General features: G+C 42.8%; 1 protein-coding gene across 1 annotated transcript in view; it reads left to right on the top strand.

The window, feature by feature from the left end:
• The first annotated feature begins 448 nt into the window (after positions 1–448).
• Positions 449–17640, top strand: part of INKA2 (inka box actin regulator 2) — a 33625-nt gene continuing 16433 nt past the window's right edge. Inside the window, exon 1 of the mRNA XM_054981421.1 lies at positions 449–732. Coding sequence (XP_054837396.1) covers positions 595–732 — 138 coding nt within the window. The 5' untranslated portion in view covers positions 449–594. The remainder of the gene's footprint in view (positions 733–17640) is intronic.

Below are 17640 nucleotides of genomic sequence, written 5' to 3'. Positions count from 1 at the left end.
GCGCGCTATCCAGTTCCTCGTGCTCCCACGGGGTACAGGCTACCAAAAAAATGCAATGCGAAAGAAAACTTAAACAAACGCGCACAACTCGAGTCAGGCAAGCACCAGGCACGGGTGCAAATTAGATCCGCCCCCGGAGGGCGGGATTTCCCCCTACCGGTGGAAAGAAGTCCCTGTGAACTTGGCAGGTCGAGTTCCTCCAGGCTCTTCCTCCGGCGCCACATGCTAAGGCAGCTGCCAGAGTCCCTCTTCTCGCTCTGAAGATCCCCAGTTTGCTGCTGCTGCTGCTGCTGCTGCACTGGAGCGGGATTCTCTGGGCGGGCTGCATTGCGAGCAAGAGCCGAGCGCGGGCTGGCCAGTGGGAAACGCGCGCTCGGCCGCCCGCTGCAACCTGTGCTTGCAGAGTTTTCTTTTCCAAGCGAGGTTCCGGCTTCTTGCGCGCGTTGGTGCCTCGGCTGCTTTGGCTTCAGAATAAGGGCAACTTTTTCAAAGCCATAGGAAAGGGAGCCTGCTGGGGGCTGGCATGGCAGTGGGCATTTAAGGGGATTCGCAGGAAGAGCTGGAAACGCCGGCCAGAAAAGCCTCGCGCCCTGTATGGTGCGAAGGGAAGGGAAGGGAAGGGAAGCGTCGTTGCAGCCGGATTCCTTTGGCGCTGCCCGGCAGACAGACTCGGGGGTGAGGATGGAAAAAAAGAACATGGACCATTACCTGCGCCGCCTGAAGCAGGAGCTGGTAAGAGACGGTCGGGCAACGGGGCTTGTCTTAGGGCTCCCTAACACAAATGCGCGCACTCCCCTCTGTGCCGGCTTGCAGCTTCGTGTCCCTGAGTTATTTCCTCGGTTTATTTCCCAGGCTTTGTTAGCAATCTTCCAGTGTCCTTTCTGCCTTCCTCTGCAGCTGTGCAGCCACCAGGTTTCCCACTGGGGAATATTCCCAGCCCCTGGGATAATAATACGAGATGCCGGAGCCAGGCGACTGCTTCTGATCGTTTAAAATGCCGCTTAAAAGACTTCTGCTGGCACCTCTCCGCTTTTCCTCTGACAGGGAAGCTAAACGCGACTGACACTGAGAGATGTTTAACCTCTTTGTCTCTAAGCCTTCTGAGCCCCCTCCCCCCCTTGCCTGTCCTGTAAAGGAATCGCTTCTGCTTGTTTAACTGTGACAGGCGCTGCTGAACTTTATCATCAGCTGGAAGCAGAGCGGATCATCATGTCTGAAAGTGCTCGAGTGGGATTAGCCACTGGCACCCCGGGACAACCTGTTACTGCTTTCCCTTTGTACATCCCTGTACAGTTAAAGCCGAAGGGCTCATTGTGTCAGAATCCAGCAGGCACTCCTTATCTTATCTTTCCACTCTCTGCTTTTCCTTTCCTGACATGGTCTTGTGAGGGAGCTTTGCAAATTCTCCTGCCCCCTCGCTCTGTCATTTTTCTCTTTCAGCTGCCCTGACTGGACTCTTTTTTTCAGAGCACAGATGTCCCAACAATCTTTCTAGGCGTTATGTCCATCTGACCTTTCACATAATTATATGGATGCCTACAGAACTTCATTATTTTGGAGGTATTGCGTTCTTTCCCAATAGTTTTCACTCATAAGCTTCATTCTGGTATGGTACTGTACAATGTTGGTAAACAGCCGTACTCTAAGCAGTGTTATTCTCATGCAAAAGGGTCTGTTAGAGCCCAATTGGCTAAAGAAGTTTGCTCAGTATGCTGTAAGGGAGTCCCATACAGAATGTGCATGTATAGATTTAGAATCTGACAGGTCTGAAATGTTTAAAAATCATTCACCATCACATCTATGGCAGCTGGTATGATTTCTATTGTAATGAAGGCTACTGGGGCTACTCAGCAAAGTTAGTAGCATTTGAACCCAGATTTCCAACGTTATGCACCAGACCATATTGCCATTTCACAAACACTTTCTTCTGTTCTAGAATATTAATTCTGACCTGTACTGAATTACTGCAGTTATGTATTAGTGTAAGTCAGAGAGCTTTGTTAGGTTCCTATGCCCAGAGTTTATTAACTCAAATGGCTTGGAAACATTTCAGCAAAGGGTGAGGGAGGAACCAAAAAATCCATGAAAGGTAATGTTCAAGTGAGGAAAGAGATTTACTACCCACACCATGTAAGCAATGGAGATCCATTATACATTGGTGTGCATTCTGAACCTACCTCCACCCCGGATCAATTCCAATACTGTATCTGCTATTTGTCTTGTCGACACCATTCCCATTCATGAACATGCTGTCAGATTTATGGCGCTGAACGACAGCCAGTCAGCTACAATGTCCCTCATCCACCGAATGACAGCCAGTCAGCTAGAATGGTCTCCGTCAAGTAGACACTAGTTTTTCCTGAAGCGAAAGCTTGGTTTCATTGATGTACAATTGCAACATAATTTCCATAACTCTTCTAACATGCAAATTGGTTTACAAAACTTTTTCTTTGCCATCTTTACAACAACCTGTGAGGTAGTTTCCCCTGTGAGTGGAATATTATTATCTTGAAGCAACCACAAGCCACCCATTGAGACAATGTGGTGGGGTGATCTGAGGATTAAATTAATAACTCGCAGATTGAGAGAGAACATCTGAATTACTAGATCGCGCTGCCTCGGAAGTAGTCAGATATCCTAGCTTTTGCTTCCACTCTCCTCGAGACAGATGCCCATTAGGGCGCAGGCAGGCAGGTGGGATATTTAGCAACCCATGTTAGCATTCTACCCTTCTTCCACACCACTTTTCAGATGCAAACGTTGCTTGGTTTGTGGCATGCTGGAGCTTGCCCTCCATCAGCAGATGTTTTTATTCTAATAGATTAGTAATGAAGAATCAGGATGTCTTGAATTAAAGCGCTTGAATTGTTCAAGCAGGAGCCCAAAGGGCTGAGAAAAAGGGGAAGGCATGCATCTCATATACAAACAAAGGGCAGTAATTGCAATTTAAAAAAAAGTTCATGCAGGAGTCAAAATTGTAGAAAGAGCTTTGGAATGCAAAAGATTTCTTTATATGAGAAGGATGACTCCTGTCTCAGAAAAAAACTTCAAATAGGACTAGACCAAATTGGAATTCATTGTATGCTCAAGTGTCTAAGATCATAAACTGCCAAAGATTTAAACATAATGTGACCCTTAAAAGGAATTGTTGTTAAAAGCAGCAATATTACTTGTCTATCACACTTGCATTCAAGGCCTTACACAGTGATGCCAAATGTGGCAGCCATAGATACCATGGCACCAATCAATAGGTTTCCTGGTGCCCATTTGTTCAATTGACAGAGTAACTCCTCCCCAAAGCAGGAAGCCACTCATAGTTTCCCTCCACTTCACTGAAGAAGACGGTGCTTCACTGCTACCCAGGAGGCATCACCTTAGTCTCTGAATTCTGAAACAGCTGCCACCATTATCGGAGGACACTTTGCTTGGAACCTCTTTACATTTTGTGATTGGCTGCAGCACCCCATGAGAGCCACTGTGTGATTATCCCTGGTGGCAGCCATTTTGTAGTGGCACCCACTTCCCATTGTAAACATTCCACAGGCTCAACAGCATTGAGGACCCCAGTCTAACATAATTGGTGCTTTTGTAGTGTACAGTCCATATAGGTCGAGAAGTGCCAATCAGCCAAAATCCCATTTACAGCCAAATCCTGTGTGTTTATTTAAAGGTAAGACCATCTGAGTCAAGTGTGATTTACTCCTGAGTAAACATGTATAGGATTGCAGGTCTTAACACTGAAATAAGGATCAGATTTCCCCAACTTTATGAGCAGTCTCAGAGCGTTTAATATTTTATTCAGTTAGATTTCTGACTATTTGCCTTTAAATAGGTGCCCAAATAGACACTGCTGACCTAAAGGGAGGGAGGAACAACACCTCATTTATTTATTCAAAACATTTGTATGCTGTCTATCTACCCAAATAGGGTCCCCAAGGCAAGAAACATTAAAAAAAATTAAAAACAACATTTTAAGCAATTTGAATTTAAAACAACATTGACAAAAGGATAAAAAATAATTCAATAAAAACACGCACACAAACACACAACACCAAGAACATGAAGGAGGCCCAGTACAGTTATTAGGGGTATGGAACAAAAGAGTCTTCATCTACTGGTGAACAGATTTCCCTGGGGAGGGAGTCCTAGAGTTTTAGTGCCATAACTGAGAAGGCCCTTTCTCAGGTTGCCACCCATCTAGACCCAGATGGTGGGGGGCCCAAGTAGGGCCTCTGAAGATGACTGGAGTGAACAGGTAGAGTCATACAGGAGAAGGAGTTGCTTAAGGTATGCTGGTCCTAAGCTGTAGTTCCCATATGTGCAGGACAAACCTGCCATATGTTTCTAGGTTAATGAAACAATTGGAGGGATGGGGGAAGAAGGGAGGATCTTGGCTGTGCCCAGATGCCCTTCTAATTATTTTATACTTGTCAGCACACCTTAAATTTATGTAGCAGATTTAAGTAGCAAATGTTTATTTGATTTGTGTTCTGATTTATTATTCTGTAACTAGGATTGCCAACCTCCAGGTGGTACCTGGAAATCTCCTGGAATTACCACTGATCTTCAGACTACAGAGATCAGTTCTCCTGGAGAAAATGGCTGCTTTGGAGGGTAGACTCTATGGCATTATCCTCCACTACACTCCCTTCTCCCTCGAAACCCCTGCCCTTTCCAGGCTCCACCACCACATCTCCTAGAATTTCCCAACCCAGATTTGGAAATCCTGTCTGTAGTCAGTTTTGCGCTATTTCCCTGGCTCTGATGCTGGGTAGACTTTGGCTTTTCTAAACAGGAAGCTAGAATTCTGAACCATTTTATCAATGATCTTACCAGAGTCTCCTAGAGCTATACAACATGTACTGAAGAAGCTGTGTAGTAGACATTCTCGTTCTAAAATATAATCACCATAGTGTTTGGTTACCCAGTGTGCACCCTGGGCTGTGATACGCATGTTTATGTAAAATAAACCCCTACTATGTTTAATGGGACTTATGTCCAAGTAAGTGTACGAGTTTACTTCTGAAGGCCAGAAAGCTGAAGATGACTAGTATGCTAAGTTAGGGCTTGATAACTGATAACTCTAATAAATAACAAACAGATCACCATAGCAGGTGTGTCCCTTGTTACTGTTATGTCATCTGCAGTGAACTGTAAGGTGACAGGGAGAAGATGAAAAGATTTTAACCAATATTTTTACATGTGAATGCACATTGGTAATTTGAAAGATTTTATATTTTGGCAGACTCTCCAAACACTAATATAGAGGATGGAAGACAAAGAATGATGGATGTGTTTGTAGCTTAATAATTTATATAACGTCTGTTAAGGTGAAACAAGTGACCATACTTCAGCAGGAGAATAAATTTCACCACTTCAGGTGGATGATCACGATTTGGAATGCTCCCCTTGGTTAAAATCTCTTTGCAAATGAAAAAACCAGCACAGCGAGCACAGAGAGTAGGTAGCACAAAGGAACATTCAAAGATGGAGCCCATCACCTGCATTCTAAAGCCCAATCCACTTCCTCGGTGCTCTGCTACCTCCTTCCCCTGCATACTCTCTGGCCCATCAGTTAAGATCAGCCTCTCAGGCTCTGCTCTCAGGGCCCCCCTGCCTTCAGAGGTGAGACACCCCCCTCCCCTTGAGGCTGCTTGCTTTTCTTATAGGCATAAGACTGAAACACATCTTTTTACCCATGCTTTAATTAGAGGTTTTATGTTGTAAGCTTTTTAAAGGTCTACTGCTTTTTAATGGATATTTTTAAAATGCTGCTTAGGTCTAATGGCTTGTTTTTTAAAAAAATATATACTGTGGTTTTTAATGTAGACAGTCAGACAGAAAGACAGACAGATAATATATGGGAAGCAGGGCTTACAGGGAGGATTAGAGGGAGGTGCGCTCACTCGTTTTTATGCCTGTGACTTCTCCTTTGTAGAGCCCCTTTCTCTCTTCCAAAAAACACAGCTATTATTTCCAGTTTTGGAACCTAGCTAGGGTTGCCAAATGCCCACTAAGGAGGGAAGAACTTCTGCCCCAGGGGGCCCTTCCCGCTGCCACTTAGCTGGGTGGCAGGAGAAAATGGAGAGCAGCGCAGAGTCAGATGCCAGCACCTCGTAACACTGAAGCCACTTCTGGAGCAAGCAGGAATTGCCGCAGTGTGTAGCCAGTGATGTCCTAGCAATTACTCAAAAATCAGTGGGCTGGGCTAATTTCAGAGCATTGCCAACACATCAGCAGTGAGGACCAGTTTAGGAAGTGAGTCTCCAGCTGGTAGCCAACCTCATGCTGGCAACCCAAAGCCTAGCTGGGGATGAGGGTGGGGGTAATTAAAAACAGCAAGAGAGGGTTTCCCACATTACGTTGTCCTTAAGACACTGTAATAATATTTCCAGGATTATATGAGTGATTTTGGATCACATCAAACATTATCAAAAAAAGCAAAGGGGAGATTTTTGGGGACATCTTTGTCAGCTAGTAAGAGCTGGGCCTGCTTCTTTTTCCTTTCCTGTTTGCAGGTATTAAAGCCAGAGGCACAAGCCTTTGGGCACAGTGCAGACCAAAGGGCTCTTGGCCCATGGCAGGCAGCTTGAATGAGTCAGTCTTATGGATTCAGGATTAGCCCTGGATGTAGCCTTTTGCAATTGATTCTAGTTTTTATTATTGTTACTGGATTTTAACTTCTCTGGTTTTAAAACATTTATTTAAATTTTTGTACGCCACTTTGGATCCCCATTGGGGAGAATTGTGGAGCAAGAAATGCCTAAATAAATTAATTAAATATTTTAGGGTGTTCCCATTAGTTGCTCTACCAAGAATATTTGCTGAGTTTATCACTAAGTGGAAGGGCCCCATGGCACAAAGTGGTACAGCCCAAGCTCTGCTTACAACCTGAGTTTGATCCTGGTGGAAGCTGGGTTCAGGTAGCCGGCTCAAGGTTGACTCAGCCATCCATCCTTCCGAGGACGGTAAACTGAGTACCCAGTTTCCTGGGGGCAAAGTGTAGATAAGTGGAGAAGGCAATGGCAAATCACCCCATAACAAAAAGTCTGCCAAGAAAACGTGATGCGATGTCCCCCTCCCCCCATGGTTTAGTAATGACTCGGTGCTTGCACAGGGGACTACCTTTACCTATCATTAAGTAGCTATGAATTTAGCCCAAGGTATTTATTTGTTTGTTCATTCACTTACTTCATTTATCATTTGCTTTTCTCATTGAGACTGAAGGCAGATTACAAAATTGTAAAACAATGCAGTAAAATGATTTCTATCATATTTTTCTCCATGTTGAGCCAAGATGGCTTATGAAAATTAAAATCAATAAAAACAAACAAAATCCACAAAAGAAATAAATAGCAAAGCCTTTAAAATCTTAACTGCCTGTATAAAAGCCCTCTTAAGAAATTCATCCTTACCCAGCTTCTGAAACTGTTCTAGGGCTGCCAGGTGGGGGTGGGGAATCCTGTGCTCCCAGCCTCTGGCCCCTGCTGGCACTCGCCTGGCCAGTGGGGGGAAAGGCCCAGGGAACAGGCCTCCCAGACCAGCATGCAGTGCGTGCACTTCCAATAGGTGCAACAATGTCACTTCTGGAAGTGACATCATCGCTCCCGGCAGTGCAGTGGGCATGCTCCCTCGCCTCACATGGGCACAAATTGGCCCCTGTGAAGGATGGGAGCATGCCTGCCAGGCACCCCTGGTAAGTGCCCCCCATGCTCCCCCCCCCATGCACGCCTGGAGGATATAAGGGACCTGGCAATCATAAACTGTACCAAAGTTGGAGCTTTCATCACGTGTTCTTGAAGTCTGTTCCACAGGGAAGGGGCAACTACAGGGAAGACTCATGAATGGGCAGAGGCTGATCTAACCTGCCCACACAAAGGGACAATCAACAAGCCCTGTCAGAAGAGCTCAGATGTCACACAAGTTCATATGGGGACAGGTGAATCCCAGGTCAAGAAGGGCTTTAAAGATGAGCACCTGCACCTTGAATTGAACCCAGAAACATAATGGCAGCCAGTGTAACATTTCAGCATAAGTATGTGTTATTGCTGGCACCAACTGACAAGCGGACTGCTGCAGTTTGCACCAGTTGCAGTTTCCATATTGTTTCAGGGACAGTCCTATGTAGCACATGTTACAGTAATCCAGTCTTGAGGTTACCAGGTCAGCTGTGTGCAAGAAAGGGAACAAGGTTTCAAACAAGATGAACCTGGTGGAAAGCACTTACCCTGTTTTTCCTACTAGAAGGGCAGGATCTAACAACCCTCCTCCCAGCTTTTCAAAGGTTTAGGAAAAACCGGTTTCATCAAAAAGGAATTAATACTCCTTATTCATGGCCCTTTCAACTCACCCTGGCATGATTTTATCAGCCAAGATAGACAGGAGTAAAGCCTACATGTGGTAGTCTTCACAGCATCCAGGACTCTGTCAAAATTGAACAGGGACCCCAGGATGATGCTATCCATACCAAGACAAGATGGTGTTTTGGACACTTCTACTACACGATCTGTTCCCAAACTGGAGTCCAAGTTGGAGCAGATCTGAGTGATCTTATCAGCATAGAATCATGCAGAAGAATCTCAGCCAGGCTTCTATATGTTACTATATGCGTATATGAGATGTATGTTAAGGTATAACAGCAGGTGAATGGTAATGTAACTTGGGGCCAGATGGCTCCACAGTAAAAGAGTAATCTGAGCACAATCTCTTGGGGTGCAGCCTGGACTCATTTCAATCAGTGTTGTGCCACGTGCCATAAATTGGCTCTGGGCTGCACACATTTGTGTTCAGGGCCTACTTTCAAATGTGCTTAAGGACTTCAGAATGTCTTGTTGAAAATAAGCAGTGTTTTTGAAAATGGAACTGAAGCTGCTGTCCAAAGCTTAATCTCATGGATTCCAACAGGATTTAAATAAGTTTCTAAAGTGGCAAATGGGCCGCAGCTCAGGTTTTGTTTAGGGTTGTTTTATTTTTCCCCTGCTTGGCTTTGTCTGTACTGGGAAAATGTATGCCTGTTTAAAAAGGTAAAATATGCTGCATTACCAGTGTCTGCAAATGCCGTTCCCAGTTGTATAGATCCGGCCACATAGTCTAAATACCACTATGAGAGTCTGATACTCTTCAATGTGCAAGTCCACATCGTTGTTCCTGTGTTTAAAAACAGACCTGCAAAAGTCCTCAAATTCAGATACAGCCATAGACCAGGATTGCTAAATCCCTTTCAAGCTGTGCTAGATTGGCAGCCAACATTCTCCCAGCACTGAGATACAATGATAGAAACTGCTATTTTTTTGCTCATTTTGCGTTAAATGTGAAAGGTATCCTGCTGGGGAGACAAATGGCAACCTTACATGAAAATGCAATCTGGAATCAGTTTTGCCACTGATTTTAACGGAACCTTGATGACACCCAGACAGCACAATCATAAGCACATTTATTTGGAATTAACTTTATTGATTCCTCTAGAGTCAGATCAATTTTCAGAATGCTGGCTCAATGCTGGTATGTTTTAGCCAAGTTCAGCCTTAAAACAGTTCCCTCCGAATTTTCTTCAACAAAGTGCTAATCTCTGGTGAAGCCACAATTCTGGAGGAATAATGGAGTAAACACTTTAAACACGTTAAATTTGAAACACGCCAATAAAGTCTAGAATACGTATGCTCCAAGTTTGTCGTGTGTTCAGGGTCGGATGTAACTAAACAGGGTTACATTCTTCTAAACTGAGTTAAATGGACTTAGAAGGGTGTAAGTAACTCTGCTTAGGATTGTATTGACAACACTCTAGAATTCATTACCTTTCAGGATTTGGCCTTTGAGCCTTACACAGTGGTGATTTATATTCATTTCTTTATCATTTCATACACCACTTAGCAGCAAAGTAAATTTGCAAAGACAGGAGATACGTGTTAATTAAAACTATCCTGTATTAAATCCCCAACATAAAATATTTCAAATCAATACTCTCTTATAGCCTAGTGTTAAAATAGATGTTCATTCCTAAAAACGCTAGCAATTTGACAGACAGCTGGGACTGTCTGGACTTAATAGGGGTGGGAATTGAATCTCTTGACCCTGTTTTTTTTCCTACTTTCTTCATTACCAGCCAGGTCATGGGTTGAGCTGCTAATGCACCAGAACCAAAAGCAGTCTTGGTATCCCCACGTGAAGACAATAAGCAGCCTGTGCTAAGGATAAGTAGTAGTTCAAATTTATGCTCCCAGTTTGTGCCGAATAAAATGCTGATTTGCATTATACACACACAACAAGCAATTCTTTGCTATGTCAACGAGCAGAGTAAATGTCACATTGCAGAAAGGTCTTGCAGGGCTGGCCCACTTAAAGAAGTAAATCTTGTTAATGGCTGGCAATACAAAGGATGGAAAAGCTAAAGGCTGCCATACAATTTGGCTTGTATGTTTTGTTTATTTTTTCATGTTGTGGCTGTTGCAGACAGGATGATGTTAGCAAATAACAACAACAACATTGCCAGGACTTAGTCTGAGGAACGAGGGTGGGTTCTGAATGAAATCTCATCCTAGTGCTTCCCTGGGTAACCCTGAGCATTAGGCCATATTATATTCTTCACCTGCAGAACTTTTGTCATACAACTGCAATTTTTTAGGGTGCTTTTGGTCTAGAGATTCTTGTTTGTTTCTGTTTTCAAAGACTGCCTTCCCCCAGACAAACCCCTGTATTCTAAATTATTGCTTCTTAAAATGATTAATCGGAACTTCTGACCTGTGTAAAAGCCACTGGTTTGAGTGAGTGGAAAGTCCCTGCAGGACTCTCAGGCTTGTGAAGAAGTTTGGAGCACCAAGCTCCATAGTGTCCCTTTTAAATTCTTTTTATTTGGTCATCTTGCTTGGAAAGAGGTTCTAAACCTATTAGCAGAGCCTTCAGTGCAAATGCTGGACTGTTGTCTGATAACATTTAAACATGCTGCAGTCAGAATGCAGGTCTGGAAATTTATCTCATGCTGTTCTTCTCCATTCAACTGTTTTCAAGTGTTCTCGTGTATGTGGAAGCATAGCATATGATCTGGTAGTGTGTCAGTGAACTCAGTAAGCATTTTCCACTGATGTGATAGTTCCAGAAAAGTCAACATGATTGTGGCAGTTGCTACTGAATGCATTTATGTATTGCTGTATCATGCTTTCCATTTCCCTATGTCATCACATACTTGCAGACATTCAGTAGAGGAAGGCACAAACCCCCAAAAGGCAGTTCATTCGGTTTGTGGTTCATTGCAGTTCATGAACCATGAACTTTCATGAACTTGCCCCAGTTCATGAACCGGTTTGTTCAGTTCGTAAAAATGTCACTTCCGGGTCAGCAGAAGGTCTGCAGAGAGTTTATTCCGCCCCCCCCCCCCCATTGCCTAGGAAACTGATTGGCAAATATGAACCAAATGAACCGGGCTAAAATTCATCACAGTTTGTGAGAAATGAGCTCCCACGAACCGCAGGATATGACAACCTTTTGTTCGTAATTCGGTTCATGCCTACCTCTATTCAGGAGCAATCCTGTGAAGAAACACAGCTAGCAAAACACGGGTAAATGGGCCTGAGCTGCTGAGCAAGGTAACCACCTGAACAAAGACTGGCAGAGTGCGACAGGAGTTACCTGCTGCATACAGTGTCCCGGAGCTGTCCTAGAAGCGTGCTTTACCCATACAGACCAACAGGCCGGGAGCTGTGTACAGCCCGGCCTCCAAATGGTAAACTGTATGTTAAATATTGCTTGTGTAAACACACCCTGAATATAAATATGCTGAAACTGATCTCTCAGACAAAGCCTGCCCAAAATGCCTACATGATCATAATTCCTGAAATAAACATGATCTAAATGAGTAGAATACTTTTTCATGTTTGGGTGGGGTGTTTCCCCTGGGAAATTGATAACCACTGGGGTGCTCATGTTTCTTTCCACTTGGCTCTCATTCGGATAAGTTGAATTGTCCAAATACAAGTGCTTGGAAGTTGTGATCCTCTCAGCTGGCACTTTCATTTATTAGGAAGTGCACAGCTAGCTAAACAATACGGCTCAATGCTTGGTTAATGTCACATTTAAACATTACACCATGTGTCCCACCAGTGACTTTTTACTGACATTTTATTTCTGCTGTGTAGCTGTGTGCCATATTTTTTAAAAAGTTTGGTATACTCCCATTATTTCCATTCCAAACACATATTTAGTGAAAAAAATATTAAAATTCCAAATAAATGTTAAAACATTCACAAAACATTAAGCACATTGCTGTAAAGATCATAGCTTTATTCTTGTTCATCAATGTTCCAGTCTGGCTAGACTGTTGCTGCGCATTAGCTGAGCACACCATACGTTTAGTTGTCCAGTCACTCTTTCTTTCAATGTAACTTTCTTCACAGGGTTGCTGTGAGGATCAAATGTGTCAGGGGTAGTATTCATGCTGCCCTGAGCTCCTTAAAGGATGAGCCTCATAAAAAGTGCATGTTTTCTCCTCAAGCAGCCCTTTCCAACCACAGTAATGTTGGAAAGCACAGAACCTACTTTTTATTAGGACCAGTCAAAATATCATAAAACTGAATTTCCAGTTTCAAGCTTTCCAGGTTTCTAGAACCTGGAAGGGGGACAGGGGATAGGGAGAAAATTGTTTCAGGCATGGTGGCAAAGCCAAAGTTTAGTCTTTAAAGAAAGAGCAGGATGTGCTGTAAACTAAACGGGATTCGTTTCGATCATGAGAGTTGAATGTGGCACCCATGGCACCCTCCTGGTGTAGCCATTTTGTGGTTGTGTCTACTTCCCTGTGTCAGAATTCTAAAGGTGCCTACAGGCTTACAGAGGTTGGGATTTAGATGGTGCTGTGTCAGAGGTAGGGGTGCAACTCCAGGTGAGGATATTCCTGGAGATTTGGGGTGGAGCCTGGGGAGGGGGAACTTCAGCTGGGTATGATGCCATAGAGTCCACCCTCCAAAGCAGCCATTTTCTCCAGTGGGGCTATAATCTGGGAACCAGTTGTAATTTCAGAAGATCTCCAGGTCCCACCCGGAAGTTTTTCTTTTTCTGTTGGAATTCTCCTTTTTCAAGTATAGGAAACAGCAGTCGTTCATATGGCTCTTCAGTACTTTAAGACAGAGAGTAAAAGAAAAATGTAACAGATATTAAGTTCAGATTATGTATCTTGATTATCAGTGAGAAGCAGAATATAATCACGAAAACCTGTTTGCACATAATATAAATTCAAAAAGAGTCAGTGAGATATTCTTATATAGCTTATTATTATTTTCTTATACTAATAAAGTTGGAGACTACTTTAAGATGTTGTACTGGATAAAGAGTCAATGGAAGCCTAACTGGGTAAAAGAAATGCACTCTTCTGTTCACTAGTGTTTAAACTTGAGATGTATACTGTCCCTTGTTTATGTTTTTACCTTCTTTTCAATGAACATTTAATATAACTTTATTTTATTCCTTCTCTGAAAACTACTTTACTGCTTCATAGAGGCTCTGAGCTTTATGGTGACCACATTATCCCTCATCCAATTATTGTGCACAGATATTGGTTTGTCAAAAATTGAGTTCATTTTATTGTAGCTTTAGGGTAATTCACACAATACATTTCTCATCCACAGGAGCAAATGTTATGTTTGAACTGACAAGTCTGTAGCCAGCAGCAATTCTCTGATTGTGACAGCAGGTCTCCTCCCCCCCCCCCCCCAGTCATTGCAATCACAGAATCTGGACCTGATTGTATCCATGGTGGGATGTTAAGCATAGTATATTTGCCAAGGGAAGGTCAGGTCTACTTGTCTGGACAAAAGATACTGTGTGAACAGCATTTAATTAATCACATTCTTTTCTGCATTTTCAGAAAGGTTTTTTTAGCTGAAATATTTCTGGTGTGGATTTTAAATGAAAGGGAATATTAAGTGGGAGAGCTGAATTGTAACCAAAATATTTCTAATAATTTACCATCTTTCAACACATTTCTTGCACAGAATGAGATAGTCCTCTTAGCAAATAGATCTTTCTTGGGCTAGATTTCCAAGATAGGGTTCAGATGGGTTCTATGAGTTTGAGGAGATTTTTGTTCAGTTTACAGCCAAATGTGGTGGACCATCTCCTCCCATATTGTCCAGCCCACCTGTTAAGATCTGCCTCACAAGCCTTCAGAAGGGAGGTGGGTGTAGGGTTACCAGCCCCCCTAACTACCAAGCGAGAGATGGGTGGTCATGTTGCAAGTGTGTGGGGGGGGGACAGTCTGGCATCTCGCATGCTTGTACCTGAAGGGCCCAGTGATGTCGTTCCTGGTTAAAAAACGGAGTGGTGGGATCTCAGCAAAATGCTATGTTTGGGGCCGATTTTGCCCTGCTGAGACCTCATTGTTTCCAGTTTTCAACTGGAAGTGTGTAATTGGGGCCTCCAGAGCGCGCGCGCACTATTTTGCCACATGCTTTGGTGGCTCCTGGCCTGCCTCTCCCTTTCCTTTTCCCCCCAGCTGGGGGAAAGGCAAGTTGCTTTTTTCCCATTGACTTTTCCTTAGCTCTCTAAAGTTCTCTTTTCTCATCTATGTGACCCGAACTGCAAACATATCCCTCCCTCACCACCAACCCTCCTTTCCTTGACAACCTCCTTAAACAAACATTGTGTCCTAATTTTCTGCTGCAGTTTACCTAGAAAACAGCACCAGGACTTACTGTTTGAATAAGACTGAGATTAATGAGAAGGAAACCTGGACTGGTCTGGCATGATTGCTTGACAGCAGCATACACCTAGGGGTGCTTGTCTCAGTAAATGAGGGAAATGGATAAAGAGTAGCCTTGTATGCTAGTCAGATGAAGTCTGGTCCAGAAGAAAAGCTGAGTCACCTCCTGTGTCTTAGCAGTTCCACCTCAGGTCACGAAAATGTGGTTTGTAGCTTATCCATGTGGCGCCAACCTTAAAGTGCCTTTGACTCATATGTCTAAAAGGTAAAAGCCTTGGTGGATTACCTTGCAGGGAAATGGGATTAGCACCCTTTGGCTAAATTCCCTTTGGCCTGTGTCAAGCCGCAGACAAGTATACCGGCTACACTTAGTCCCAAGCAGATCTGAAAGTTGTTGCTAGCTCTGAATCACTCCATGGGAATCCTGCTTTTTCCTTGACACTCCACAAATCATGCAACTCTGAGGATACATGTCAATGCTCAGCAAATCCAGTTTAGTGGAAATATGAAAGCATGCGTGCATAGCTACCTAGTTGTGTCATATATTCTTTAATTTAATCATAGGACTCAATCAGGTGGTTAAAAACCCAGGGTATTCTCCTATCACTTTACTAATGCTAGCCTAGTCCATCAGCAGTAGTGTGATATTTCAACTATGCATAATGAAGAGGAGACAGTCTTGTTGCCGGATAATGGTGTGTTTGCTGATTATTGCTGAAAAAGAATACAAGTGGTATTCAACTATAGCACTGACATCATATATTTTTACTGTAACAAAGAAAATGAGATTAAACAGAGGTGAAACCTTTAGTTGATTAATCACTGAAAAACTTATGAGAGAATAAAAAGATGCCATCGATTCATTGTGTAGAAAATTTTTAAAAAACCAAAATTTAAAGTAGATTTTTAAAAAATGGAAAGTGCCATCTTAGAAGAGGTATTTCCCCTTCTCTCTCATGTGAAAAGGAATGCTCCTATGATAATGCCTCCTGTGACATGTATGAAATCATCTAAAAACAAAGTACACTTTCTTCTTCCAAGCTATTGTTTTTATTCATAGGCAAACATGCAGATTTGGTTCATCAAACTCATGGACTTGCATCTCCAGTTTATTTTAAGGGGGGAAAAGAGAATCCTATTGTCCTGCATGACTATGGACATTCGACTCAATAAGATCAGAAAGAGCTGTCTTGATGTTACACCATTTGTTTTTGTTCGTTTTGGTTGCTGTAGTATTTTGATTTATTGTTCTCATTGATTTCTTAATAACAAAATACTTCAGCTCAGGAAGGACAGCAAATTTGTTAATGGACTGGCAGCACTAGTTCTGCTGCAATTTTGTTGTCATTTGGCTGAAAAACAGCCATTCCAGACTCCCCCCACCCCGTCTAAAAAAGTCCCTTCTTCCTCACTTTGTGAAAAGAAACAAGCAACACTACACAATGAGGAAGTATGACAAATGCAGAGTTTTCAGAGTAAAGATAAAAACATTTTATTGCCAGTCAAGTCACTGTAAGAGTAGGAAAATGAAATGAATGCGTGGGTTTTTTTAAATGCTGGTGGCTGGCATAATTCCCCCGCAGTAACCATCAATGGAGAGAAGTGTGTCAGCACAGAGAGAGACCTCCTTTGGGAATCTGTAAAACCAAAACCCTTGATCCAATTCACTTGTAACTTGGGAGTTGGGGCGGTCTTTAAGTTAGAGGGAAGACACTGTGCTGTACAAATTTGGTGCCATTTTTTTTTTATAAACAGCAGCACCAAGCCCTCAAACACCATTGAAACTAATGGTCCCAATCTCTGGAACCCAAAAACCACATGGATTTAAATCCTAAACTAGTAATGATCTATCTAGAAATAAGCAATCACAGTAAAAAAAATAGCAATTTTTTTTCTTGGCACATACCACTGGTAGCCACTGTATCATTGTATTCTCCAGTTTTTTGTTTTGAATTGGTGGTAGGAATATTGCTATAGTGGTAGGACACATAGAGATCTATCTGCTACTGAGTTTAATAAAACCCACTGGGGATTAGGGAATGGTGAGCATGAGAAGAAATGATGCTGGCTATGGACAGGGAGAAAGAGCATACCAAAGTAGGTTTAGGAATATTCACAGCTGAACTGAGTATTGTCCATCTGCTCTGTATATTGGACAAGCCAGCCAACCTCTGCACAAAAGAATAAATGGACACAAATCTGACATTAAAAATGCCAATATCCAGAAACCAGTGGGAGAACACTTCAATCTACCAGGACATTCCATCAAGAACTTAAAGGTCACTGTAGTTCAACAGAAACCTTTCAAAAACAGAATCCAACAGGAAGCTGCTGAATTGGAATTCATATGTAAATTAGACTCAGTCAGGCTTGGATTGAATAGGGACTATGAATGGTTATCTCATTATCAGAAGTAACTGATTTCATTATCAGAAGCAAACTCATCCCATTATTAGAAGCTACTGATTGCAACTACTCCCCCCTCCCCTCTCCACCTATATATCTGACCAGTTTCTTCTTACCCTCCATGCATCTGACAAAAAGAACTGTGATTCTCGAAGGCTTATGCTACAGTAAAGTTGGTTAGTCTTAAAGGTCTCTTTTCTATTTTGGACTCTTCTATTTTGCTACTACAGACTAACACGGCTAACTCCTCTGGATCAGCTGAGCTGAGGAAAACCTGGAAGCAGGGGGGTGAGCAAATACAGCGGTTGTGTTTAAGACTCAAGAGCTGCTGTGGAGGAAAACCTCTAGTGGAAGCAGCCCCAGGGGCAGGTTTAGCAGTTACATAAAAATAATTATGCAGGAAGAACAGTTTTTTTTAAAAAAAACTTTCCCACCATCACAGCTTTGATCCAGTTTAGAAGAACACACACAGTTCTGAAGAACACACACAGAAGTAGCATCCAGAGGGTAGTCCATTTGCTTTTAAATTTTTTCTCTGAGTACATGTTTTT

Source organism: Eublepharis macularius, chromosome 5, assembly GCF_028583425.1.
Source record: "Eublepharis macularius isolate TG4126 chromosome 5, MPM_Emac_v1.0, whole genome shotgun sequence".
Taxonomy (NCBI): domain Eukaryota; kingdom Metazoa; phylum Chordata; class Lepidosauria; order Squamata; family Eublepharidae; genus Eublepharis; species Eublepharis macularius.
This window is presented reverse-complemented; position numbering and strand designations above follow the sequence as displayed.